This window comes from Halteromyces radiatus, assembly GCF_025201355.1.
Source record: "Halteromyces radiatus strain CBS 162.75 chromosome Unknown BX664scaffold_9, whole genome shotgun sequence".
Lineage (NCBI taxonomy): Eukaryota > Fungi > Mucoromycota > Mucoromycetes > Mucorales > Cunninghamellaceae > Halteromyces > Halteromyces radiatus.
This window is the reverse complement of record NW_026251695.1, coordinates 298,515-323,232: the sequence shown is the minus strand read 5'-3', so window position 1 is coordinate 323,232 and position 24,718 is coordinate 298,515. Positions and strand designations below refer to the sequence as shown.

Sequence of the window (24,718 nt, the reverse complement as noted above, 5' to 3'; positions counted from 1 at the left end):
AGCCTAAACTAAGACTATACGTATTCCTGGAAAAGAGTATATGCGAAGGATTCATTTTATTGTGATCAATGATGAGGATAATAAAGAAGGAACAGAATAATGCAGATCTGAAAGAAGACGAAGAAAATTCCCCTGAAGTTCATGATTGGTCAATCTTCCATACTGATCAAAACAGAACATCACATCAACCAATAAAACATTTAAACTTGATTCCCAAAAACTCCAAAAAAGTGTCATAAAGTTTATTTCATACAAAACATGACTAAAATAAGATAAAACCAATAACTAAGCCAGTCATCAAAAGTATTCTGGGACGATTTGAATTGGTACTTGTTTTCCTAGTGAAGAATATAAAAATAAGTACGACTTTCCATACCATGATGTTGATCCGCACACTTACAAACTAATTGCATTCGCCAAGCCTTGATCCATCTTGTGGTACATTGAGATTCCTATTGACAACCACCATCCCTTTGTGCCTTTTCCAAGTTTGCCCTTTTTGTTTCTGTTCCACTTCAAGACAATACTGCATCCACATGGTAATCAAGAGCCTTTTTCCATCCAGTAAACCAATTTTCGCATTTGTTATCGTTGATAATCCTATCCTGTTGACTTTTTGAAACTAAAAAAAAGAAAAAAAAAAGTTGAAAAATGAGTACAAAAGAAGAATGGCAATATGGTCTCTCTATTTTTTTTTTTAAGCATATCATCTACCACACTTGCAATAAAAATCCACAAATTGTCGCCAATATTCGGGCTAATTTTACTTTCGCTTTGTTGTCGTTTCCACATCAGTGCCGTTGAATATTGTTATCTTTTATACTATCGCGAGAGGCTATTTGATAAAATAAATAAGATATATATGAGCTTTAATAATACTCTGATCCCAATCCATCCAAAACTATACTACTTACTTTTACGATAAAATAGGACCAGGGAGTACTTGTATACACGTTCTTGCAGAAACCTCCTTTCCAATACTAAGTAGCAGCTGGTTCACATTTCGATATTGAATACTTCCTCTTAAAAATAGATCAAAACCGTTGCTTGACAGATACCTAACACATAAAAAAAAATTAGGATTCAAGTAAGCACACCACCATCAACCTCTTCGTGGAATATATCAATGACTAATGTAAAAAACCCTTGTCGACTTTATTACCTTGAAACCAAGCAAGAAGAAAAGAAAGGTCGTGTCAGCACCATGAGTAACCTATATCGAACCAAGAACATGAGATAGCAGCAAGAATGAAACTGTCTTTTATTGAATTAAGAAGTGGCTACCAATGAACTACAAAGAGAAGAGTTAATCCCAACGCGTATGTCATTCAACCTTGGAATAAAAAGTTTATCTTTCTGCATCTTCCCCCTTTTTTTTTTTTTTTTTTTTTTTTTTTTTTTGGATTATCTTGATTACCCTTCTGTACTCTATATTCATTTGCCCATACCAACGGACTGTAAAAATACCTTTGATATCATATTGCTGTCGCTGTTTCATCAAAGTGTAGATTTGAAAAAATAAAATAAAAAAAATTGGGTAAGAAAGAGGAAGAAAAATTGAAAATGGAAAAAATTACAAGCTTTAAATAGTCAAACGCTTGCCTTTATGCATAAACCAAAAACAGAAATTAAAAAAAAATATACAACTTTAAACTTGATTTATTAAAATACTATTTGAAAAACTACTTTTATTATCATCACTCTACTTTTTCGTATGCCTTTCTTCATACAATGATCCAACAAACTCTATATAGCTTTATCAATAAACTCGAAAGACGTAATCCTTGTTGTAATGAGACCATCGAGGCCGTCTCTTATCTTGCCTATCAAGAGGACACACTATCCAAACATTCTTGTCCATGCTGCCAAAAAGTGGAATCACCAAGTCCTTGTACGAAGCACCAGTGATATCGACCTCGTCATTAGAGCAAAAGGACGAGATTGTCACAAACTTGAAGGATGCATCCAGGGTTTCAATGCCAAGCTCCTTGATGACTCTACTGTATCGTTTTACCTCGTCCCTGTCCTGTAATAGTGAACCAAAGTGCTCATGTACGTAGTACTTTATAGGCCGCAAGTGAAGACATGGGCCACGATAGTTCCCACAATGACTGAATCCAAAGTGGATGGCGGATGGATCACTAAGATCAAAATTGATCATCATCAACCTGAAGGAAACGACACTGGCAAAAAGACGGAATGTATCCGGGCAAGAATTCGATGTCGATGCAAAGGTGGGCAAGAGGGTATGTGATTCTCTGGCGCAAGATAAAAGCAATTGAAGCTTGTCCTCTGTGTCTAAGATTTCATACAACTTCAATTTGACGGATTTCATATTGGATATATGCCAACGAGAGATGGTATCCTTGGATGTTTTGATCTTGTGATATTTTGGTGATAAGGGTAAGATGGCATGGAACCTATCTTCATTTTTGGTGGCTCGAGAGTTCAATATCATCTCTAGAAATGGCCGCTTGACCGTGCTCTCTATCATCATATTGTGGTACTGCTTAAAATAATCAAAACACCAATGAAACCGATCATAGCTATAGCTCTCATGTGGCTGATGAAAATCTAATGTAAAAAAAGGCTTCCCATAAAAATCATCTTCCTTATCGAGATGAATAAACCAGTATTTCATTTCTCCATCATTCTTTTCTTTGGCAATGCTGTATTCACTGATGACCCATGCTCGATTTGCCCAATCTCGAAATAAATCTTGCAAGTGATGGATGGCATCCCGTATCCTTTCTTGTCTGTTCTCTTCCAATAGTTTTTCTGTGATCGTCTTATACTTTGTTATCCACTCTTGTTGGTTGTGATCATCCTTATCCTTAGGATCTTCTTTGGATAGTATATCCCAAGCTTCGATTTCTTTCTCTTCAGAATCCAATAGAAACTATATATCATTTTTTTTTTTAAAAAAAAAAAACAAAAAAAAAAAAAACGAGATGAATATCATCTATCCATCCATACATCCACTTACTCTTCCACGTCTTATTTTCATATTATAAGCTTGCCGTGTATCATCAGATGGGTTGTTTAGCATATACCTCCAATCATCATCAAGTCGGTACAGATCTTCAATGTTTTCATGTATAAAATGGTAAATATACCATCTATTATTTTGGACTTGTTCATACATCCTTTTATCGGAGTTACTGACGGTGATCAACGATTCCTTGTGTAAATCAGGTACGGCAACAATATATGTCGCGTTTAGGTAGATATCAGTCATCCGATAGATGATAGCCTTTTTACGATGATCATCGCCTTGATCGATACAAATGGCATCCACCCATACATATTTGATCTCCTTCAAATCAGGTTCATTGAGCATACGCCTGCACAGACGATAAAAATCATCCAAATGAAAGGAGGTGATTTGGGCATAATAATCATCGGTGGCTGGTACAAATTGCTCGTCTAGTTCTCCCCATCGATATGACAAAGCGATATAATCCACTAGTAGCCCACCTAAGAGCTCTACTTCCTCACAGCACACTCGGTTTTCTTCAGCCGTTTTTTGGATATCTACAAGGACAATATTGAAAGGTTCTTTTTCGTTTGGTTTAAACCATTTGCTAATTTCTATTGATGAACATAATGTAAAAAAAAAGGATGAGCGTGCATATATGGAGAGAAATAATACTTGTACCATATATGTTTGATCTCCAAATGTCAGTGAGGGTCATTACTTTTCAAAAAAAAAGCTTAAACTCAACGTTGAAGGGGGAAGAATATCACCCAACTCACTTTTTTTTTTTTTTTTTTTGTTTTTGTGCGTGTATGTTTGTTGCACCAATACAGACACTAACATCGACACCATGTTACACATCTCAGCCGAGAAGATCCGAAGTTGGTAATTTTCATTTTGATTATAAGTAAGGATAAACATGGTTTATTCGATCGATTTTTTTTTTTTAAAAAAAAAAAAAGGATGACAAAGAAGAGGCAAAAAAATAATAATAATAAAAAGGGATGATGATGGAGTGTATGTGTATGAAAGTAGTAATGTACAACTAAACTATAAGATGATGATGAAAAAGAGGGAGAGAAATCTATGCAAAGACATTCTTGTTACTGAGTTCAGTTTCTTCACCTTCTGCTTCCATGAGTCTTGTTTGACGTTGCTTGATGTTGGCTTGTCGAATGGCATACTTTTGATTGTGACTTTTACGGTTGGCAGCTCGAATCTTTACACATAAAAAAAAAAAAAGAATCATCAAGGATCAATCACTCTCATTCTCTTATATATATATATTATAATCTGACTTACATAGTTGGGATGGACAAATTCAGGGTTTTCAAAGACAGTAGGGCCACCAAAAGAACCATCAAAGATACGAATGACAGTCAAACAAAATCGAGGACCAATTTCCACCAAAGACAGATCATTCTTCTTATCCTCTAATGAAAAATTGGGAGTATTTTGTGGGGTCTTTTCCAAGATTTGATAGTTGCGGAACCAAATACGATTATCGACAATAGAGAAAGACAAGACGTGATCCACAAAAGGTTTGCTGCGACGACTTCCTTTGGGTACGTTGAATACTTGTCCTAATAATTCCTTCAATAATTGCCAATGAGGTTCACTGTCAAAGTTCTTGTCGAATGATAACACGTGGCGTGATCCTTTCAAACAATTGCCGGTCATCTTTAATTCATCCATCGTGTGTACTATGGTGAATAGAAATAAGTTAGTTAGAAATATAGAAAAAAACGGTCGATCTTCTATTAATACTTTACAATTTTGAACATGGAATTTGACAGAAGGACCATTAGGAGTCTTGGACATCCACAAGTAGAGATCTTGACGTTTACGGATTTCGAAAAAAATGGCGTTATTGCAGTTGTTGAGTTCAGCGAGTTCGTTCAATAGGTACAGATCAGACTTGGTATCGAGTTTAGCATCTTTTTTGGAATGAGGCAAGAAATTTTCCAAATCGGTCAACAAATGACGGTGACTATAGATAAATAAGAAATAATTTTATTAGATTAGATCTAAAAATATTGATAATATCTTTTTTTTTCGACTTTACCGGTATGTAATGCCTCTAGAAGACAATAACATGACACGTTGTTTATTGATACGTTTATCTTTGATCTTTTTATCAGTTGATCGTTGTGTAGCTTCTTCAGCAGCTTTGAATCGAGTAGACATGATTATTGTATAATGTTGTATGAGTGACAAAAAAAAAAAAAAAATGGAAAAAGAAAAGAAGAAAAAAAAAGAAGGGACCTATAAAAAAAGTGTGAAAGAAAAAATCAAGTGGCTTGTGCGGAGTTTATTGGGTATGGTAAGCAAAAGAGTTCCAATGCATGGTGAATATTATACAAAATATGATGATAATAATATCTATCCTAAAAGGTAGAACATGATAGTGATATTACTAAAAAAAAAAAAAAAAGGAAAACTAAAATAAAAAGGTACTAAGTATGTAAGTTGGTAGTTGACGTTCTTTGTGATGACGAAGAACCTTGATGCTTTTGTAAATCCTTAATAACCGCCTATAAGGTGCCAAAATGAAGTCAATTTTACACAGTTTTACCTTCTTTATATCAAAAGAATACTTACAGCTAATGCTTCGGGGTTAACACCTTTTTCACATAAAGAAATACATAAGGCCAAAGTTTCTCTATCTAGTTTAGTATTCAGGATGGAGGACATTTCATGTAAAACTAAAAAAAGAATGTAATAAGTGAGCATATATTGATATATATATATACAGATATATATAACTTACTGTCAATAGTTTCTTTTACTTCAATAGAATTCGAGTTTGAAGACATCATTGTATATAAAAAGATAAATAATAGGAGAAAAAAAAGGGAAAGAAAAGGAAAAAGATGTGGAGGATCACGAAAAATGAAACAATGTAGCCTGAGTCGGAGTCCCTTTCCCCAACACATAACAAATCTTTCTCTCGACCTTTTTTTTTTTGGAATGGTATTCGGTCAATAAGGCATTATTGTTTATTTTCTTTTCTTTTCTTTTTTCTTTTCTTTCTTTTTTCTTTCGTCTTTATTTCTTCTATATCCTTAACATCATGCCTATTGCTAAAATATCACCTTCTATGCTTTCTTCTGACTTTGCCAATTTGGCTGCTGAAGCAAAAAGAATGACAAAGAATGGGGCTGACTGGTTACATCTCGGTAAACTGACAAAATTTACTTTCCTTCTACATTGAATTCACCTTTTTTTTTTCTTTTTAACTTTCATTTATTTATTAGATGTTATGGATGGGTAAGTCAAGAAAAGAAAACAACAAAAAAAAAAAAAAAACAGAACTGTATCATGGCACGTGGTTACTTTTTTTTTTTTTTTTTTTTTTTTTATCTGATATGAAATGTTTAATGAATTTTATATATATATATATATATATATATATATATTTTAGTCATTTCGTCCCCAATCTTACTTTGGGTGCACCTATCATTCAAGCTATTCGACCTCATACTGAAGCTTATTTTGGTACTACTTGTTATTATTCTTCACCAATGAAAAGTCCAATTAATTTTCCTTTTTTTAATGTATAGATTGTCATATGATGGTATCTAATCCTAGTCAATGGGTGGATGATATTGCTAAAGCGGGTGGACAAATGTATACTTTTCATATTGAAGCAACCAAAGAACCATTGGCTCTTATTCAACAAATTCATGATGCAGGTATGCAAGCAGGTGTGGCGATTAAACCTGGCACTTCAACGGATAGTGTGATTGGTGCGGTGGCTGAGCAAGCTGATATGATATTGGTGATGACGGTAGAACCTGGTTTTGGTGGTCAACGATTTATGGCCCAATGTATGCCCAAGGTAAAACAATTACGTGAACTTTATCCTAATCTGGATATTGAAGTGGATGGTGGTCTGGCTATGGAAACAATTGATGTATCTGCTGAAGCTGGTGCTAATGTGATTGTTGCTGGTACTGGGATTTTTAAGGCTGAAGATCCTGCCAAGGTGATTAGTATTTTTAGAAACAAGGTGAATGAAGCTCAAAAACAATGGTTGAACTAATAGAGATAGTATATATTATATAAATGTAGATTATTATTTTATTATATATTTGATGTTACCATAGTAACCATGTTTTGTTAGATTCTTTCTTATCTTTAGTTTTTTTTTTTAAGTTGTATACATATTGAAATAAAGGAAAAAAATAAAAAGAAAAGGAATATCATAGTTTTTAATTTCCCTTTTATACATTGGTTTTAGTTACACAGGCCCTTTCTTAATCTTCCATTTTGCCGGTGATGTGATTTTCTTTTGACTATAAAAAACGAACTAAGCGGAGAGCTAACCTAGTGGATGAGAAGGATCGACAAGATTGGAAGATCCCTGCTTATAGATAATGATGATGATGATAATTATTTTGAAAATGAAAGAATGACAGTAAAAAAAAAAAGAGTCAATATCGATATACAAAAAGGGGAACCAATATATGAAAAAAATTCCTCTCAGACAAAAAAAAAAAAAAAAAAAATAAGGAGACTTGACTTTATATTTTTCTATTTTTTTTTTTTGACCTTTTTGCTGATTTCCAAAATTAGTTAATAGAAAAAAAAAGAACCATATAATAAATTTTGAAACCATTTAGACTAGTTTTGACCACTCTTTTTTCTCTCTTTCTTTTCTTTTCTTTTCTTCATCTTACATTATTCATTTTCATTAAAAAAAAAAAAAAGACATGTATCCGTTTCGACGTATTCAAGTCTTTCTTTTAGCTATCATTGTACTTGGTATGACAGGTTTTCTATACCGATGGCATTCTTTACATGATCCTTCAAAATGGCTTTTACCAACAATGTATGATAAGGATGATAATAAAGATCTTGTATTAAAACGACAACAAATTGATGAAAAATATTGTGGTGGACCTTGTCGTTTTATATTACCACTTTTTATTATGGAACAAGGTAAATAATAAATAAACAACAAATATGGATCATCACTTATTTATTATTATTATTAATAGAATCAAAAGCTCAAATGCATTTTCGACAATTAGCATTCATGTCAGGATTGGTGAATCGTACCGTAGTTTTACCTAACGTTGGAGGTAGTCGATTAGGTGCTTGTTTAGAAAATGATTTTGAATTTTATTATTCTCGATCATGGGCTATCAATAATCAAGAACATTTTCAACATATCACTATGTCTGATTTTAAACAATGGCTTTTGGAACGACATGCCATCGATCGTCCTGCTACTTCTCAATCTATGCATATCCATGTCAACTTACGTGGTCACGCCGTTGAACCTGAAAATTGCTTTGCTTCTCAACAATTACTCAACATGAACGGTTTACCAGAACGACGACTTTATTTGAATGAAACTGCTAATCCTCTTAGACGACTTTATTATGAAGATGCTGTCAAAGACTTTTTCTTGGGAATTTATCGTGATTCTGATACTGGGGAAAGTGTTCAAGATGAAATCACTGATAAAATTGAAGTACTTGGGGTTTATTATGATCGAAGGTATAAAATATCATTATTATTAATGACTCAAATTGGATTAATTATCCTTCTTTTTCCTTTTTTTTTTTTTTTTTTTTTTTTTTTTAGATTTCCTTTTATCCACAACCCAGCAGCAGAAACACCAATACCCTATAGTGAACAAGTCATATCGGAAGCAGACAAGATTGCTAATACCTTATCACCTTATTGGGCTGTCCATTGGCGTACAGAAAGAGTAGAACCAGCATCCAATCTAGTGGAATGTGCTCATACTTTGGTCGATTATTTCAACACCCGTGCACCACTTATGTCATCTCTCAATAATAGCTCAGCAGAATCAACAACGGATAATCAACAACCCACTTTATTCCTATTGACGGATTATCCACATGTATTTGACGAACAAGATGTAGATGATGCGATTGCCAACAATGGAACGAATCCCAAGATGCGACCAGCTTCAGCATCCTTTTCACCACATAGTCTTACCATTCATCATCATCTTGCTATGCAATATGTTTATCAACATCTACAAGTACATGTCACTCATTTGGATGAACAAAATGGATCATCATCATCATCATCACCTGCAAATTGGACTGTGTTACCTATTGGATATGATATTGCTCGACAGGATCCAGGTTGGTTGGGGATTTTGGATAAATTATTAGCAATGCGGGCCGATGGTTTCTTAGCTGGTGCTCCAGGGGTTTGTGGACGGAAAAGCAGCTTTACCAATCAAATTATGAATGAACGTCTGGACCATCCTCGTACCAATGTCATTGATTATTTTGATTTACCGAATTCCTCTCAGCAACAACAATAACAAATGAATCAGCATCTTTTTTTTTTTTTTTTGGGACAAAAGGAAAAAATGGTTATTCTTGTGGTTTTATTCTTATATGATTGTTTTTTTTTGTGTGTAGTTTTATATCTATATCCTTCCTCCCTTTGTACAGTATGGTCTTCATCTTTTTTATATATGTATATCTTTTTTTTTTTATATATCAAAAGGAAAAGACAATAAAAACCTTATTTTATTATTGATTGTTACAAATATTTGTGTTCATCAAAATGCCAAGACATCCATTTATTTGATTAATTTAGTTAAAATAGTAAATAACTCATCCGGGTTTGAAAAAAAAGGTGAATGAGCAGAATCTATTTCGATGACATTGTTGATTTTGTTTTTATACATCATTTCTTGTGATTCGGGAGGAATAGCTTTATCGTGTAAAGCCTTGATATAATATTTGTCGATATGGTCAATCACACCCTGGACTTTGAATTTTTCAGATTGGGGACCAAGGTATTGTTTGGTGACATTGGCCTTTGCAAACTGGATATCATCCTCATCACAATCCTTATAGAATGCATCCACCATATCATCCTCATCAATCCCTAAATAGATCTCGTCTTTCACATAGAATGCTCCTTTGGTGGGGATGTTGGCCGATACCAGAGTCTGACCATCTTGTAAATAAAACGCCGCCAAGTACACAACACAATGGATCTTGTCAGGAATTCTTTCTGCTACCATGGTGGCTGTCAACCCACCCAGACTATGGCCAACCAGGATGACTTTTTCTTCTGGCTTTGTCTGTTCATCAATCACTGAGATCGTCCTTTTTGCATAATTGTCCAACGTAATTTCTTCTATAGGAGTATCATCGTTTTTTCCGTTGCCAGGGAGATCAAATGTAATAGTACGGTAGTTTGCTTTTTTAAAGAGAGGGATTAGTTTTCTTTCAAAACACCATCCTCCATGCATGGCACCATGAATAAAAACATAGGTATAAGTGTTCGTCATAGTGATGATCAATTGTATGAGTCCTTTTTTTTTTTTCTTAAAGAAGTTGCTTATGGTTTGCATATATATATATATATATTTGTGTGTGTGTTTAGACTCAGTTTATCCGCAAAGCCAAAAGCTACGGAATATGGAAACTATTTATACTCTAAAAAAGGTATATGACAGAATGGTACAGCGAATAAATGCAAGCTACATCATCTCAGCCCACGGCTTAGTTTGTATTTATGGAGACATATGAGTCAAATTCTTGAGAGATGACAACTTTTCTTTTTTTTTTTTTTTGGTGATGATCCGTGTTACTACATTTCTTTTGACAGGGATTGATCAAGAATCACCTGGTTGTTCTTTTCCTTCAATTCCCCCTGTTGTTCTTCAGAGAAGAGAGAGGGAGTTCAGAAAGTTTTTTTAGAAAAAAAAGCTCATGCAAGGCACGAACGATCATCCTTTTGCATAAGACAGATGTTGTTACCATCATCATCATCTATGATTTGTTGTTTCAAGTGGATGACTTACATCACCTATAGGCATCAGCATTGAAAGAACATACAAAGCAAGTTATAAAATATCATCCTCATCCATGGATCCATCGTCACCTAATACACATCCTATCCATCATGATCATCGTAAAATGAATACAGAGAGTAAAATGTATATATATATAAAATGTGTATGTTTATTGAAATAATAATAAAAAAAAGTAATATAGATAATCAACAAAAGCAACATATCTAATCACTTCAGAGAGATAGAGGGAAAAAATATATATATAAAATAAAACAAAACATATATAACAAAAAAAAAAAAAGGACTATCTATCTAAATAATCTAATCTTGACTTAAACCAATCAATTCTTTTCCCATCTTCTTGTCCAATCGACATACAGGATATTCCTTGATCATACTAATGTTCACCTTATGACCAAGCAAATCACGAATGTTGTTGATACCATATTTTACCATGGTAGGACGTTCCAAACCAAGACCCCATGCAACTACACGTACATCAGAAGGTAAACCAAGAGGTTCTAACATTTCAGGACGGAAAAGACCGCTGTTACCTAATCATTACAAAAAAAAAAAAAAAAAGAAAGGTCAGTATACCTATATATATAATAATAAATGCCATCTTACCAATTTCTACCCATTTCTTCAATCCTTCGTGATAAGAGAAAATTTCCATGCTTGGTTCGGTATAAGGGTTATAAGTAGGTTTGAAGCGAATCTTATCCATACCCATTTTTTTGAAAAAGACATCCATAAAGCCGATAAGGTTACCAAGTGTCAGGTTCTTGTCAGCAATCACACCTTCGATTTGATGGAATTCAGCCAAATGAGTAGCATCTACAGATTCATTACGGAACACTCGATCAATGGAGAAATATTTTGCAGGTTTGAAGAATCCTTGTGCCTTTGTTTGTTCTGCCAGTTTGTAAAGCATATAAGAACTGACAGCTGTGGTGTGAGTACGTAATAACATCTTGCCAGCATCATCTTCCTTCCATTTATAATTATAACCAATAGATCCAGTATCACCACCAGTTTCATGTGTATTCTTGATCTTTTCCATTAATTCTCGAGGGAAACGATCAGTTGTAGCAGGATCTAATCAATAATCCCTATAAGTATTCAATAAATAAATAAATAATTATTATTTACCTTTCAAAAAGAATGTATCATGAGCATCACGAGCAGGATGTTGTTGAGGTTGGAAAAGAGCATCGAAATTCCAGAAACTAGATTCAGCAAAACAGTTGGTTGGCATTTCTTCAAAACCCATTTCAAAGAAGATTTCGCGGAATTCCTGTCGTACTTTCATAAGAGGATGAAGATGACCACCATTAGGATGAACACCAGCAGCATCAAAGTTATATTTCTTGAATGAAGCAGTCTTCCATTCACCACTATAAATAAAATTTCATCAATCTATTTATTCCTTCCCTTACTTTTATATGTTTACCTTTGTAACATTTCATAAGTGATATCAGTAGCTTCCTTTTTAATTTCTAATGAGAATTCAGGACCTTTGGTAACATGGAAAGAAGTGATTTTTCTATGAAATAAAAAGAATGAAAAAAAAAAGATGGATTAATATAATCTTGTTATTATTTCTTTTTTCTCTTATCAAACTTACTGTTTATCGACCAATTTACGTTTCTTCAATTCAGTCAAAAGTTTGGCATCTTGTAAAGTACCTGCAGATTGTATTTGCTTTAAATCTAATTGAGTTTGATCCACAATAGAGTCCACCAAGCGAATCAAGTTGCCACCTTTTTTGGAAATCCATTTATTTTTGAATGCCTTGCCTTGACCTACTTTGGCAGAATCACCCAATTTTGCCTGAATTCAATAATAATAATAATAATAAAAAAGAATAGATGAGATTTCTTATTCTTCATCATTCCTTTCTTTTCCCTATTCAAAAACTTACTTGAATATCACTAATGGCAATACCTTCATCTCCAGCAGGTACAGCATCGAAAACACGAGCTTCATGACTTCCATGGTCTGCCAATTGTTGTCCTTCTTCAGTTAAAGTCCATAATTCACGGTCAATAGAGGAATAATCGATCATCTATTAAAACAAAAAAAGATATCGTTGAGTCAATAAAAAGTATTAGATGGTGTTGAAAATAACGTTACGTCTTTTGACTTTAAACTATTAAGGGCACCCAATAAAACAAGTTGGTCAATAGGTTGGTTATCAGAGGTGGTCAAATCCTTGGTGTTTTCAATAACATTTTGTTTATTTAAAGTTTCAAGAACTAAGGTTTGTAATATTTCAAGACTGGCCATGTTGGTTGATGTGTATTTTGTCGAAGGGGAAAAATAGAAAAAAAAAGGGAAAAAAAAAGAGAAAGAAAAAAAAAAAAGATGAGACCCAATCAGCCACCCGATTCTCCTTTGTCAGTCTGTTTCTACACAGAACTTTTTGATCTCAGACTATTGACTCATATTTTCCTTTTCTTTTTTTTCCACTTTACGCATTGTTGAATAATTTTGATCCATCATTTTGTTCTCCTTAAATGATTCAATTTTGACTTTTTTTTTTTCTTTTTGACTACTCACCTTTTTTTTAAACAAATAAAAAAAAAGCTACTATTATAATGGTATCTTCTCAGGAAACTGTAGAGAGAGTGTGTGGTATCCAAAGAAATTTCACAATCCGATCCTTTTTTTTTTTTTTTTTGATATGCATATCTCGCAGTACAATTTATTCTTCTTTTTTCTTCACTCTATTTCAAATTGATGTATAGTTTCTTGAAGAAACGGGAGCAGGGATCCTTACAACCAATACGAATCAAACGAGCCGAAACAACAAAACGTATTTATAATGTTCAACTTAGTCAATCCAAAGAAGTCGCCAGAGCACATCGAGGTAACCTTCAACTTTTTTTTATCATTTTCCACAACAATTTTTATTTAATACAATGGTTATTCATTTTAGGTGGAGTGACTTGTTTAAAGATGGAAACGATCGAACAACGCTAGTAAGTAGGAAAATGAACTCCATTCTTTTTCTTATCATTTATATTATAGTCTCATGTCTGGAGGATCCGATGGCAGAATTCATATATATGATTTACACATGTCACCTAAAGGAAAATATACCAAGATCGTACCTATTGCCAGTGTTTCAAGGTCAAAAAGAAAAAAAAATACAAAAGGAATCGAAAGAAATCATATTCTTATCTTTTCTTTTTCTTTCTTCTTTAGATATGAACGACATAAATATGCAGTTTCCAGTTTATCATGGTTTCCTTTTGATACGGGGATGTTCATCAGTTCAAGTTTTGATAAATCTATTCGAATATGGGACACAAACTCAATGACAGTAAGTCAGATCAATAAAAATAAGATATTATAAATGCTGATATATTTGATCAACATGGGATAAATCAAGCCGGCATGTACATTTCCATTGGATTCTCGTGTCTATTGTCAAGCCATATCACCTATTGCATCCCATTGTCTTGTAGCTAGTAAGTTGGATAATAATAATTGGATTATATTGAAAAAAATAATAATCAAAAACGAATGATTATTTCATACATCTAGGTGCAGCAGCAGAACCAAGGATAAGATTATGTGATCTCAAAAGTGGTGCTTTTACACATTCTTTGATGGGTCATTCTGGAGAAATTTATTCATGTATTTGGTCTCCTTCTCAAGAACATATATTATATAGTGGAGGGTAATAAATAAACAAACAAAACAAAAAAAAAAAAAAAAGGAAGAAAGGGAGCCCGAGAACAAAAATATCTTATCATATATGATATAGAAACGATGGAACAGTTAGAGTATGGGATATTCGAAGGGCGGCGTCTTGTATCATGTCACTTGATCAAGAAAATAGTAGTAAGCACAAAAAAAAAAAAATATACCGCATGATGATTTGTTATTGATAATTTTTATATGCATATTCTCGAGGGGATTCATTAGTTGATCGTGATCCACTTGCAGAAACGAATTCAGCTCATGGGAACAAAGGAGTGAATGGTATGACGTTGAGTTCAGATGGTCGTTATTTGGTGACTTTGGGTATGGATGAAAAGATTCGATTATGGGATACCAACAATGGTCATAATACATTTGTGAACTATGGCAGTTATTGGCGAAACCGATTCAAATCTTGTCTTCAAGCTGTTGTATCTGATGCAGATGTATGGCCTCCTCTTTTATTTGTTCCAAGTGATGATCAACAAGTCCTTGTCTTTGGTTTAATGGATGGTCGGTTGACAAAACGACTAAAAGGTGCATATGGTCGGGTGACAAGTGTGGAACAACGTTCTTCTTACCAAGAACTTTATAGTGGATCCAATGAAGGCGAAATCCTAGTATGGGAACCAACTAAACCTGTCGATCAAGATGGATCTTCCTCTATATATGATATAACAACAACAATGGAAATGAATGTAAACTATTATTTGTTGATCTTTGGGAAATTAACTTGCCTTTTTATTGTTTCCTTTTTTTTTTTTTTTTAGTTGGATGCATGGAGTGATAGTGATGACGAGGATGAACGCCCTGAAATGCAATAGATATTATATGCTGGACATTTAACTAGTTGTGTACACATGTTTTTTTTTTTTATTTGTTTGTAGATAGTGAAACTTGATTCTTTTTTTGTATTTAAAATGAAAAAAAAAACATAAATAAAACTTTTCTTTCTTTTCTTTCCTTTATTTTTTTTTTCTCTTTATTTTTTATACATTATGGGTTGTTGTCATTCTTCAGAAAAGGTAGACAAAGACATATATATATATTTTATACTTATTGATTTATATTTTTTTTGATTTTTTTGATGATGATTGTTGGAATAGCCTACAGTGTATGAAGTGACGTTGGATCATGATGGTATAGCACGACATGTATCAGAAGGTCAAGGAACACATTATATTCATGTATCTGAAAGTAATGAAACCATATTAGAAGAAAAGGTAAAATAAAAAAAAAAACTTCTTCATATGATCTCATATATTAATCCCACTTTTTTTAATATGAACTTATATAGCCCAACTTGACACCAGAAGAAAAGATAACCAGTCCGAATCCGACGTTTCAAAAACCACTTGTCCCTTATCTCTCGAAACAACGCATTTACCCTTCATCAAACAACAACATCTCGAAAGAAGAAAAGACTCGACCCCCTTCTTTCTCAATTGGCAATACAATAAACAAAGTTTAAGTATGACCCGTCCCTTAACCCCTTCGGCGTATTTATATTTATTTATTTTTTTGTTGTTGTTAGAATAGTAATCCTACCCATTATATATATATTTTTACTCTTTATTCTTTATACTCATTATCATTACTACCGCATATTGTACTTATTTTTTTTTGTTTCAATAAATTTTTCTATTTGTACTTATTTTTCTCTACATTCACTATTGTACACGACTCTTTTCTTTTTTTCGCCATATAACCAAATGCATGTCCGTACTTAGGTTAAATTCGTTCTGGCGTTGCATTGGTTACACTTCATTTTCCAATTATCTTAAACTGTATCATCATTATCAAAAAAAAAAAAAAAAAAAAAAAAAAAAAAAAAAAAAAAAAAAAAAAAAAAAAAAAAAAAAAAAAACGAATCATGCTGACGATTAGAATCATTCTCATTATCATCCTATTCTTTTTTTTTTTTTTATTTTTTTGGTAGAATACTCCTTTCTTAGTAAATCAAATGCATCAACAACTCATGTATATCATACTAGCCCATATTCACACGTCATCTGTACATACATATTTATATACACAGGTACATACAAACATATATATTTTTATAAATTACGTGTTGATGATGACACTCCTTTTCAAATCGCGAGAATCCTTAACTTGTCTGGTCAAACGCTCTGATGAGTTGGTCTCACTTGCTTTTTTTTCAAATCCCGTTTAGGACTGCTCATACGCCTCGCTCTATTTTTTTTTTTTTTTGTCTTCCTTCCTGCCTTTTTTTTTCTTTTCGAAATAATAACTCTCTTTATATCCACACCACAATGAGGTACGTTTTATCATTATATTCATCTGTTCGATGAACATGAATATTAAACGAAAATAATAAAATAATAATATACAGATGAAACTAACCATTTTTCTTTCTTTTTTGTTGTGTCATTCTTCCCTTTATTGTCAATGTCAAATCGATTCTTCATCTATTCTATTTAAATACGTTCATTACATGTATAGTGCGATAGCGACCAAATCACGATCCGAAATGACGGAAGAAGAATTACGTCAACAAGAAGAATTGGAATTCAATACAGGGCCATTATCAGTATTACAGCAATCCGTGAAAAACAACAATCAAGTACTCATCAGTTGTCGCAACAACCACAAACTCTTGGCTCGTGTCAAGGCTTTCGATCGTCATTGTAACATGGTGCTTGAAAATGTCAAAGAAGTAATTTGAAAAAAAAATCTAAGTTGAACGTATTAGACATTCTGATCTCACCTTTTTTTTTTTTCCTTTATAGATGTGGACAGAAACTCCCAAAACAGGTAAAGGAACAAAAGCCAAGGCTGTAAACAAGGATCGATTCGTTAGCAAGATGTTTCTTCGTGGTGATACAGTTGTTCTCGGTAAGATGGAATGAAGAAGCGTGTTAGAGACAATTTTATTGATTGTTTGGATACTCATTTCTTTTTTTTTCTTTTCTTTTGTAGTATTGCGAAATACGGTGTAAATATAGGATATGAAATAACAACAATGACGATGATCAAACTTATTTTTTTTTTATAATAAAGATTCTGATTTATATATATTATGTCTTCTTTTTTTTTGTGGGGGATATATGCCATCATTGTAAAACAGTTATATTCCTATGCTGGCATATATTTACGACAATCATTAAAGGATGGTGGGATAATGAGTGGATGACAAGATGATCATGAATATGCCGATAGACGATATGCAATGATGGCGGCAGTCGACAATATTGCATATGATAATGGTATATTCTCTGCTTGATTGGCATGTTAGGTTACCTCTACACAAGATTCAAGGACTTGATGGAGAGTAAACATTTTCAAATAGTGGATGATGATTGATATACTGACCTATAATGTTGATGGTAACTATAATAAACATGCATATCTATCGCTTCTACAGGAGGGTTTTGTAATATAGCATATGATGTGACACGTATACAAGTGATGTGCAGGAATTTAAGGGTTAATTCGCATACAACCTATAAAGAGGAGGGGGAATAATACTTACCAGGACTGATCTACCAACCAAAGAAAAAAAATTGCCGGCATCAGTCACTAGGGCTTTTAACCATCTTCATGACAGTAAACCATGAGTCAATAGATCAACCATTATTCACTATTTTAATTGATGATCTTTGGTTTATCAGTGTTCGTCCAATATATGAGCTATAGATCAGATCATTTTTATATTTTACTCTCAATCTCCTATATTTTATGCAAAATTAATGCATCATACAATCCATAAGGAGAGAAGTATCCATATACTCTAATAACACAAATCATCATCATCTATTGTCAAGATATATAAATACCTTATTTTTTTGTCCTCTCTATCTCTCTCTTTTTTTTCATTCTCTTGTCATTCTTAATTAATATTTATTATGTCGTTGATTATAATGATGAAAATTATATGCTTGTTATTATCCTCCATGTGTTTGATGGTTACTGCTGCTTCTGATATCGAGCTTTACTATGCTGGAGACCAATCACCTACTACAGTATCTTTTGATACTTGTTTTCCTGCCACAAAAAACGGCGCTCAACTTGATAGTGTTTATGTCCACCCGCTCTCTGAGTGCGCACTTTTCGATGATGACAACTGTCAGGTTTCCGAAAGCCCTTTACCCACTATAATTCCTGGCGACATCTTTGGAAATTATACGTTCGAGAGGTTTCCCGCTGGCTCATATAATTGCTATGCATTACTTCCACTTCCAGTTTAACTACGATCATTTCTTTTATCCCCCCGCCGTTTTACAATAACATTGTAAATAAAGCCAGTTACTTGTTATTTCTGTTGCCCTATTATGATGTTCTCTGCATTTTCATTTTCTTCGAGTGGTGTCCATGGCTCAATAGTCCGTTGCAGAGCGAGAGAGAGATTGATCGATCGCTGTCAATCATCATCAATAGTGCTAGGGATGATGAGAATAAGACAGTAATCTTCATATTTTTTTTTTTTTGAAATTGTGATGTTGCTTACTGATTAGAAATTTTACGCGGTTCTATTAAAAATATACGAAACTTTCCTGATGATGTTTTCTTGAGCAAAAAGTTTTACTACAGAAGAGAAAAGGGATCTGATAAAATAGTGAGCATGCTATAACACATTATGAAATGGATGATTTCCCACGTGTTGACGCTATGACTGCAACCATCAAGAAGTGAATAGTTAATAAAAAAAAAAGGATGAAGGCACGCACTACCCTACCACGTTCAGTAATTGAACGTATAGAAGTAGTAATAACAATGATGATATATCTCAGGTAAATTTAAAAGAGGGTTACAGACGTAAAAGAAGAAAAAAAAGTCATGTCTAGAATATAGGATGGTTAGATTGGGTTCATCAAGTTCTTACATAGAGATCTGTATACATAAATCACTTTACGAGACTTTCACTTCCCGCTCCAAGATTTATTTTTTCTCTTTTCTCCCTGAGGTTATTATTTTCTTCTTTTTCTTTTTCTTTTCTATCTCCCGCAATAATATGGATGACATTGTATCAGCACCCACTTTTGACGACCATAAGAAGCGACATAGTGATGAAGATTCTCGTCCAGATACCATATTAGAGCCATCCATCAGTTCACCAAGATATTCATCCATCAAGAAATTAAAAAGCGCCTCGAATTTGACTCCCATCAGCGCATCAGATGTTCATTTACCAATCAACAATAGTAATAACTGGACAACAACTGATCAACCAAAACGAGTAGGCCATCATCGAACTTCGTCAATACAACATCAACAATTACATCAGCCATCTACAGGGAAACAATCAAACAAATTCCATGGACGAAGAGGTTCTTTACCTCCTGTTCTCAAGCTGCATTCACAGTATCAACAACAATCAGGCAATTATACCACCAGCACTACCACCAATAGTCATCCATCCAATAGCAGCAACAACAACAAACTGGCTAACGTTGATTTCTCACCTGTTTTACGGTCACCATTCACAACCACTATGCCAACATTACCAGAAAAGGGGGCCATCTCTATCAATATTAATCATCCTTCGAAACCCGATCTCTTCCTGGGCCGTCATTTGATCCAACCACAACATGAAAATATCCTCAAGAATCTCATGTATATCCTACTCTGGTACTTCTTCTCCACGTCTCTCTCCTTGTACAACAAAAATCTCATGGGTCGGGATCGTTTCAATTTCCAATTTCCTCTGTTGGTCAGTGCTATTCATGCTCTTCTTCATTCCATCATTACTTTTTTGATGATGACTTTTGGTGGTGATCGATGGCGAACGCCAACAATGAATTCATCCGGTCAAGATACTTCCACCTTTGGTATATCAACATCAAATTATGTATATAAAGTGGTAAGTAAAAAAAAAAAAAAAATCCACGATGCATCCTTTTTTTTTCTTTTTATAATTATTCAATAACAATCAATTTTTTTTTAATTGAAAAGGTACCATGTGGTGTAGCCGCTGCAGTAGAAATTTGTTGTGCGAATGCATCTCTTGTATTTATTACCTTATCCTTTTATACGATGGTGAAATCAAGCACACCGGTATGGGTTTTGTTATTCTCATTTCTATTTGGATTTGAAAAGCCAAGAGTGACATTGATTGCGATCATCATGGTGATTGTGTTCGGTGTGTTTCTGACGGTAGAAGGTGAAACGAAATTCGATATGGTTGGGTTTATACTGGTGCTGGTCGCCGCGGTTGTTTCTGGTTTACGATGGAATTTGACCCAATTGCTATTACAACAAGATCGTATTGGCATCAGCAGCCCCATTGCCACCTTGTATTATCTTAGTCCCGTCATGTTTATAACCATGTTGACTCTTAGCTTGTTGTTGGAACACCCTATGGATCAGTTTCGACAATCTGAACATTTTGACAATATCTACCATGTGATGGAATCCTTTGGTCTGATGGCAATTGGTGGATTCTTGGCCTTTGCCATGTTGTTATCTGAATTGGCACTGATTAAGAGTACAAACACCGTGACCCTCAGTGTGGCTGGTATTAGTAAGGAAATCGTTGTCATCTCTTTATCTGTGATTATCTATGGTGATGTACTTACCACCAAAAATATCCTTGGGTAAGATGTACACAAAAAGAGAGGGAAGGATTGAATGATATTGACTCTTTTTTTTTTTTTTTTTGAATAGATTGATTATTTCTATTGCTGGTATTATTGGTTACAACTACTACAAGTTATCGAAATCAAATCAAGACAAAGGACAATACCAAATGATACCAATGACCATGTCTAGAAAATTAGAAGATTAGCTTTTCTGTATGACGTTAGATAATCAATAAATTGTCTTTTTTTTTATGTATACATTTCAGTGAATCTTCAATGATTATTTTGCTACGATGGATGCATCAGATATTGATGGATATGGGTACAACGACTGGATGATGAATATGAATACAAAAGGCTAATGTGACGTTGACGCTAGATTGCATTATGCAAGACTTTTTTTTTCATTGGTTTCTTCCTTCTGTGATCGTAAATTAGTTATCATGGAAAACCAATATGTGTCTAATGTTAGATGATTTGAAAACTGAAATAAAATATACCATTGTTATAATCAAACTATTGATGTGTGAAGGACATTTTGTGGATAGTAAAGTGTGGAGGTAGAAGTAAAGCTGGATAATGATATCGTGTCTCCAGGATATAGTTGTACAAACTGACAGTATAACAGAAATAAATTGAGCGGAGACCTGGCAGAAGTATTATGAGGTAAAAAAAAAAAAAAATTGAGGATGTATGCATATACTTGGATCCATTCTCGTCAACATGCATCTAGGATCTATTCCATTACATCGAAGGAATAAAAAAAAAACCAATGGTTTATATTGTTCACTTTTGGTAAGTAGGCGGTGTTAATGAAGTGTAAGAGGCAGAAATTGTATACCACCAAATTTAAGCTAAAATACAAGCTTCATTTCCTATTTTGGTTTGATTCATACAAACTGGCGTATAGAAAGCAAGATGAACAACGTTGCACCATCGTCCAAGCCCAGTTTGCGGGCTGCTCTTTTTGTATAAGAGATTGAAGTTTTTTTTTTTTTTTTTTTTTTTTTTTTTTCTTTTTCTCTTTTCTTCGATTTGAATAATATTGATGAAATTACTACCTTGTGTTTTATTCTTATTACTTGATCATGTCATTTTATCATTAGCAGACGCTGTTGCTCCTAGAGCTTTCATCAGTACGTATGAATAGCTTTTGTTACTTGAAATTTTTTTTATAACACATTTTTATTATGATTAGGTTGTTCTCTAGTATTGGAAAAGGTGTATTGTTTTGGTGGTAATACTGGTCAATATCAAGGATCCAATTTTCTAAACCCTACCAATGACTTTTTCTCACTTGACATGAGTAGTTTTGACTTTAATGGGAATTTAACTACCGCGCAATCTAACTGGACAATCATCACAGGCACCACTGGATCAAGTCTTGTGGAAGCCAGAGGTGCTGCTTTGACTTCAAGTATCGCTAATCATGGCAAATTCATCGTTTATGGAGGTGGTGCTAGCAATTTTCTTTACAATCCTCTCATTGAATTCGATCCACCAAGTAATACATGGACTTCCATCCAGGATTATGGACAATATACGTACGTATAGATATATATTTCTTCTATTTTTTTTTTTTTTTTTTTGAAGGAAAAAGGCACTTAACTCTAATTTTTATTTCAATTATAGAGCAATTGGTGGTATCGTGAACAATGATAATACTCAAGATTTATGGACCTGGGTAAGTGCGCTTGATTATACTCCTTTTTTTTTTTTTTTTTAAAAAAAAAAAAGGAAAATAAATATACATACAAAGATGAATTACTTATATATTTATATTGTCATTAAATTTAATAGGGTGGTAACATGTAAGTTTAACAGGAACACATTCAAATATTTCTAGCAGTAGACAATTACTTACCCATCATTTCTACCTTCCAATTTTTTTTTTTTTTGTTAATCATATAGAAATGATACTAGTTACCATGCTGATAACGTCGTATACAACTATAACTATGGAGCGGTATGTATGATTAAGATGACACTTTTTTTTCTTTTTACTAACCATCATCATCAATTGATAGAATCAATGGACTGCAATTCCTGGAGATACTGTCAACAAAAATGTTCGTTACGCATATACAGCCACTATGGGATCTGATCATGTCATTTATATCATTGGAGGATTTGAAAACACACCCCTTACTAACTCTGATAATGGTCAAGGTGTAGATATGCACCAAGTACGATGGTTTAATACCAATACATCCGCTTGGGGAACTGATACCGCCACTTCCAATCAGAATGTCAGCGCACGTGCATACCACACAGCAACTCTCAGTAAGTAGCAAAAAAAAAAAAAAAAAAAAAAAAAAAAAAAAGAGCGGAGGATGACTATCCGATCCTAATTTTTTTTTTTTTGGATAGTTCCTGGATCTACTAAAATCTTGGTTTATGGTGGAAGTGTTTTTGTTGGCCAAGGTACATTTTGTTATCCAAGGCTATCATAACGTAGATTTGATGGTATTTTGTAATACATCCATTCTGATCCTTTTTTTTTCTATATATTTAGTCAATACCATTCCTGATGATTATGCCTATTCATACGATTATGCTGCTAAACAGTATACTCTACTTAATCTTACGGGTGGCGCTGGAAAACGATCTGCACATGCTGGTAAGTCATCATCTATCACCACATACCTTGGTGCTCACCAGTTTTCTTTTTTTTAAAAAAAAAAATAATAATAATAATAAACAGCTGTTAGTTACAAGAATTATATCTTCATTATGTTTGGATTTGATCAAAATTTACAACTACATAGAGACGTCAATATCATGGATGTAAGTAATGCATCGCAGCCTGTATGGCACAGTCCTCCTCCAACCAATAGCAGTAGTGGTGACATCCCATCCGATGGAAATAGTAATAACAATGTAGATTCTCAAGGTTTATCTACTAATGCTATTGCCGGGATTGCTGTAGCAGCTGTGGTGGTCGGTGTAAGTTATCCAAAAAAAAAAAAAAAAAAAAACTATCATACGACAATCATTTGTTCATTCATTTTTTTTCTTTATTGATGATGATGATGATAGCTTGGAGCCATAGCTGGGGGATTATTCTTTATGTATCGCAAGAAAAAGCAAAAAAGACAATTTGAATTGGAAAAATTGGATCCTCGATCTCATATACCTATTTATGATCTTCCTGATCATACAACGGATACACCCATTTACACCAACAATATCTCCAGCGTGCCATCCCCCTTTTTAGATAATAAAAAGGCAATCGATGATCACACTCGACTACCTGAAAACTTCCATCAAGGCATCACAGAAACCATCAAACCTACTGTTTATCAATCCACTGATTACAGTAAACCTCATGGTGATGAATAACATCCCTTTTTTTTTTTATTATTATCCCACTTTTGTGTATTATTATTTCGAAAATATGTATCATATTAATTTGAATAAACTCTATAATTTATTCATCTAGTTATTTTAATGCTAGTTAACTGTTATGCATTTCAGAAAAAAAAAAAGGGAGTGTTCGTGTTACCTATCGGCCAAAATAAAATGTAATGAGTCATAACAAACATTGACGACCTGTTGCAAGCGATCTCTTCATTTTTTTTTTCTCATTTGTGATTCCATACCTATAATCAATAGTCATCACCTGTCAACATTTCTTATCATCATCTGATTTTAGTCTCTACTATGTTTGTTCAGTCAGTATAC

The 24,718-nt window shown here is 33.5% G+C and overlaps 14 protein-coding genes across 14 annotated transcripts; 9 read left to right on the top strand and 5 right to left on the bottom strand.

Moving 5' to 3' along the window:
* Positions 1-214: 214 nt before the first annotated feature.
* BX664DRAFT_341604 (uncharacterized protein) lies at positions 215-1,393 on the top strand. The gene is made up of 4 exons (XM_051547028.1): positions 215-338; positions 401-835; positions 915-1,058; positions 1,163-1,393. Exons 2-3 carry the CDS (start codon positions 677-679, stop codon positions 1,011-1,013), a joined length of 258 nt encoding a protein of 85 aa, XP_051396573.1. The 5' UTR covers positions 215-338; positions 401-676; the 3' UTR covers positions 1,014-1,058; positions 1,163-1,393.
* Positions 1,394-1,646: 253 nt separating this feature from the next.
* BX664DRAFT_388822 (uncharacterized protein) lies at positions 1,647-3,739 on the bottom strand. The gene is made up of 3 exons (XM_051549494.1): positions 3,659-3,739; positions 2,987-3,591; positions 1,647-2,899 (listed from the first exon to the last, which is right to left on the bottom strand). Exons 1-3 carry the CDS (start codon positions 3,693-3,695, stop codon positions 1,760-1,762), a joined length of 1,782 nt encoding a protein of 593 aa, XP_051396572.1. The 5' UTR covers positions 3,696-3,739; the 3' UTR covers positions 1,647-1,759.
* A 195-nt stretch (positions 3,740-3,934) lies between these two features.
* Positions 3,935-5,192, bottom strand: BX664DRAFT_388821 (Brix domain-containing protein). Its single transcript, XM_051549493.1, has 4 exons — positions 5,043-5,192; positions 4,750-4,967; positions 4,280-4,680; positions 3,935-4,196 (listed from the first exon to the last, which is right to left on the bottom strand). The coding sequence occupies exons 1-4, from the start codon at positions 5,162-5,164 to the stop codon at positions 4,062-4,064; spliced, it is 876 nt and encodes a 291-aa protein (XP_051396571.1). The 5' UTR covers positions 5,165-5,192; the 3' UTR covers positions 3,935-4,061.
* Positions 5,193-5,253: 61 nt separating this feature from the next.
* BX664DRAFT_341597 (mitotic-spindle organizing gamma-tubulin ring associated-domain-containing protein) lies at positions 5,254-5,855 on the bottom strand. Its single transcript, XM_051547027.1, has 3 exons — positions 5,748-5,855; positions 5,579-5,682; positions 5,254-5,511 (listed from the first exon to the last, which is right to left on the bottom strand). The coding sequence occupies exons 1-3, from the start codon at positions 5,794-5,796 to the stop codon at positions 5,434-5,436; spliced, it is 231 nt and encodes a 76-aa protein (XP_051396570.1). The 5' UTR covers positions 5,797-5,855; the 3' UTR covers positions 5,254-5,433.
* A 2-nt stretch (positions 5,856-5,857) lies between these two features.
* On the top strand, positions 5,858-7,262 carry BX664DRAFT_302969 (ribulose-phosphate 3-epimerase). The gene is made up of 4 exons (XM_051542455.1): positions 5,858-6,156; positions 6,235-6,247; positions 6,402-6,475; positions 6,541-7,262. Exons 1-4 carry the CDS (start codon positions 6,051-6,053, stop codon positions 7,020-7,022), a joined length of 675 nt encoding a protein of 224 aa, XP_051396569.1. The 5' UTR covers positions 5,858-6,050; the 3' UTR covers positions 7,023-7,262.
* A 484-nt stretch (positions 7,263-7,746) lies between these two features.
* On the top strand, positions 7,747-9,290 carry BX664DRAFT_352999 (uncharacterized protein; the record flags this gene model as incomplete). Its single annotated transcript, XM_051547695.1, has 3 exons — positions 7,747-7,921; positions 7,981-8,485; positions 8,573-9,290. 3 exons carry the CDS (start codon positions 7,747-7,749, stop codon positions 9,288-9,290), a joined length of 1,398 nt encoding a protein of 465 aa, XP_051396568.1.
* A 241-nt stretch (positions 9,291-9,531) lies between these two features.
* On the bottom strand, positions 9,532-10,358 carry BX664DRAFT_341592 (Alpha/Beta hydrolase protein). Its single transcript, XM_051547026.1, has one exon. The coding sequence runs from the start codon at positions 10,335-10,337 to the stop codon at positions 9,555-9,557; it is 783 nt and encodes a 260-aa protein (XP_051396567.1). The 5' UTR covers positions 10,338-10,358; the 3' UTR covers positions 9,532-9,554.
* Positions 10,359-11,045: 687 nt separating this feature from the next.
* On the bottom strand, positions 11,046-13,215 carry BX664DRAFT_341590 (tRNA synthetases class II core domain (F)-domain-containing protein). The gene is made up of 7 exons (XM_051547025.1): positions 12,918-13,215; positions 12,706-12,849; positions 12,409-12,614; positions 12,235-12,327; positions 11,934-12,178; positions 11,409-11,879; positions 11,046-11,335 (listed from the first exon to the last, which is right to left on the bottom strand). The coding sequence occupies exons 1-7, from the start codon at positions 13,068-13,070 to the stop codon at positions 11,103-11,105; spliced, it is 1,545 nt and encodes a 514-aa protein (XP_051396566.1). The 5' UTR covers positions 13,071-13,215; the 3' UTR covers positions 11,046-11,102.
* A 308-nt stretch (positions 13,216-13,523) lies between these two features.
* BX664DRAFT_317737 (excision repair cross-complementing rodent repair deficiency, complementation group 8) lies at positions 13,524-15,316 on the top strand (the record flags this gene model as incomplete). The annotated part of the gene is made up of 9 exons (XM_051542760.1): positions 13,524-13,653; positions 13,723-13,765; positions 13,815-13,916; positions 13,992-14,109; positions 14,179-14,257; positions 14,334-14,469; positions 14,557-14,633; positions 14,706-15,190; positions 15,263-15,316. 9 exons carry the CDS (start codon positions 13,524-13,526, stop codon positions 15,314-15,316), a joined length of 1,224 nt encoding a protein of 407 aa, XP_051396565.1.
* A 144-nt stretch (positions 15,317-15,460) lies between these two features.
* On the top strand, positions 15,461-16,156 carry BX664DRAFT_341584 (uncharacterized protein). The gene is made up of 3 exons (XM_051547024.1): positions 15,461-15,517; positions 15,599-15,715; positions 15,790-16,156. The coding sequence occupies exons 1-3, from the start codon at positions 15,491-15,493 to the stop codon at positions 15,961-15,963; spliced, it is 318 nt and encodes a 105-aa protein (XP_051396564.1). The 5' UTR covers positions 15,461-15,490; the 3' UTR covers positions 15,964-16,156.
* A 542-nt stretch (positions 16,157-16,698) lies between these two features.
* Positions 16,699-17,579, top strand: BX664DRAFT_341581 (uncharacterized protein). The gene is made up of 4 exons (XM_051547023.1): positions 16,699-16,773; positions 16,959-17,172; positions 17,246-17,351; positions 17,436-17,579. Exons 1-4 carry the CDS (start codon positions 16,769-16,771, stop codon positions 17,453-17,455), a joined length of 345 nt encoding a protein of 114 aa, XP_051396563.1. The 5' UTR covers positions 16,699-16,768; the 3' UTR covers positions 17,456-17,579.
* Positions 17,580-18,361: 782 nt separating this feature from the next.
* On the top strand, positions 18,362-18,703 carry BX664DRAFT_317734 (uncharacterized protein; the record flags this gene model as incomplete). The annotated part of the gene is made up of 1 exon (XM_051542759.1): positions 18,362-18,703. One exon carries the CDS (start codon positions 18,362-18,364, stop codon positions 18,701-18,703), a length of 342 nt encoding a protein of 113 aa, XP_051396562.1.
* A 1,786-nt stretch (positions 18,704-20,489) lies between these two features.
* BX664DRAFT_269589 (triose-phosphate transporter family-domain-containing protein) lies at positions 20,490-21,240 on the top strand (the record flags this gene model as incomplete). The annotated part of the gene is made up of 2 exons (XM_051541060.1): positions 20,490-21,049; positions 21,120-21,240. The coding sequence occupies 2 exons, from the start codon at positions 20,490-20,492 to the stop codon at positions 21,238-21,240; spliced, it is 681 nt and encodes a 226-aa protein (XP_051396561.1).
* An 837-nt stretch (positions 21,241-22,077) lies between these two features.
* On the top strand, positions 22,078-24,479 carry BX664DRAFT_203368 (uncharacterized protein). Its single transcript, XM_051540129.1, has 10 exons — positions 22,078-22,170; positions 22,233-22,578; positions 22,667-22,718; positions 22,835-22,845; positions 22,946-23,000; positions 23,062-23,317; positions 23,405-23,458; positions 23,550-23,654; positions 23,739-23,980; positions 24,074-24,479. The coding sequence occupies exons 1-10, from the start codon at positions 22,083-22,085 to the stop codon at positions 24,374-24,376; spliced, it is 1,512 nt and encodes a 503-aa protein (XP_051396560.1). The 5' UTR covers positions 22,078-22,082; the 3' UTR covers positions 24,377-24,479.
* Positions 24,480-24,718: the final 239 nt, after the last annotated feature.

Coding starts and splice junctions, on each gene's coding strand:
- BX664DRAFT_388822 (XM_051549494.1), bottom strand. CDS start 3,695: ATGACCCTCACTGACATTTGGAGATCAAACATATATG. Junction 3,592..3,658: donor TTGGAGATCAAACATATATG/GTACAAGTATTA, acceptor GTTCATCAATAG/AAATTAGCAAATGGTTTAAA. Junction 2,900..2,986: donor TGAAAATAAGACGTGGAAGA/GTAAGTGGATGT, acceptor AATGATATATAG/TTTCTATTGGATTCTGAAGA.
- BX664DRAFT_302969 (XM_051542455.1), top strand. CDS start 6,051: ATGCCTATTGCTAAAATATCACCTTCTATGCTTTCTTCTGACTTTGCC. Junction 6,476..6,540: donor TCATACTGAAGCTTATTTTG/GTACTACTTGTT, acceptor TTTAATGTATAG/ATTGTCATATGATGGTATCT.
- BX664DRAFT_388821 (XM_051549493.1), bottom strand. CDS start 5,164: ATGTCTACTCGATTCAAAGCTGCTGAAGAAGCTACACAACGATCAACT. Junction 4,681..4,749: donor CAAATTCCATGTTCAAAATT/GTAAAGTATTAA, acceptor TATTCACCATAG/TACACACGATGGATGAATTA. Junction 4,197..4,279: donor AATTTGTCCATCCCAACTAT/GTAAGTCAGATT, acceptor TTATGTGTAAAG/ATTCGAGCTGCCAACCGTAA.
- BX664DRAFT_341584 (XM_051547024.1), top strand. CDS start 15,491: ATGGGTTGTTGTCATTCTTCAGAAAAG. Junction 15,518..15,598: donor GTTGTCATTCTTCAGAAAAG/GTAGACAAAGAC, acceptor TTGTTGGAATAG/CCTACAGTGTATGAAGTGAC. Junction 15,716..15,789: donor AAACCATATTAGAAGAAAAG/GTAAAATAAAAA, acceptor GAACTTATATAG/CCCAACTTGACACCAGAAGA.
- BX664DRAFT_341604 (XM_051547028.1), top strand. CDS start 677: ATGGTCTCTCTATTTTTTTTTTTAAGCATATCATCTACCACACTTGCA. Junction 836..914: donor TTTTATACTATCGCGAGAGG/CTATTTGATAAA, acceptor TATACTACTTAC/TTTTACGATAAAATAGGACC.
- BX664DRAFT_341597 (XM_051547027.1), bottom strand. CDS start 5,796: ATGATGTCTTCAAACTCGAATTCTATTGAAGTAAAAGAAACTATTGAC. Junction 5,683..5,747: donor AGTAAAAGAAACTATTGACA/GTAAGTTATATA, acceptor TTCTTTTTTTAG/TTTTACATGAAATGTCCTCC. Junction 5,512..5,578: donor TTAACCCCGAAGCATTAGCT/GTAAGTATTCTT, acceptor GGCACCTTATAG/GCGGTTATTAAGGATTTACA.
- BX664DRAFT_341590 (XM_051547025.1), bottom strand. CDS start 13,070: ATGGCCAGTCTTGAAATATTACAAACCTTAGTTCTTGAAACTTTAAAT. Junction 11,880..11,933: donor TGATACATTCTTTTTGAAAG/GTAAATAATAAT, acceptor ATTATTGATTAG/ATCCTGCTACAACTGATCGT. Junction 11,336..11,408: donor GAAGAAATGGGTAGAAATTG/GTAAGATGGCAT, acceptor TGTAATGATTAG/GTAACAGCGGTCTTTTCCGT.
- BX664DRAFT_203368 (XM_051540129.1), top strand. CDS start 22,083: ATGAAATTACTACCTTGTGTTTTATTCTTATTACTTGATCATGTCATT. Junction 23,001..23,061: donor ACAACTATAACTATGGAGCG/GTATGTATGATT, acceptor ATCAATTGATAG/AATCAATGGACTGCAATTCC. Junction 23,318..23,404: donor ATACCACACAGCAACTCTCA/GTAAGTAGCAAA, acceptor TTTTTTGGATAG/TTCCTGGATCTACTAAAATC.
- BX664DRAFT_341581 (XM_051547023.1), top strand. Junction 17,173..17,245: donor TGCTTGAAAATGTCAAAGAA/GTAATTTGAAAA, acceptor TTTCCTTTATAG/ATGTGGACAGAAACTCCCAA. Junction 17,352..17,435: donor TGGTGATACAGTTGTTCTCG/GTAAGATGGAAT, acceptor TTTCTTTTGTAG/TATTGCGAAATACGGTGTAA.
- BX664DRAFT_341592 (XM_051547026.1), bottom strand. CDS start 10,337: ATGCAAACCATAAGCAACTTCTTTAAGAAAAAAAAAAAAGGACTCATA.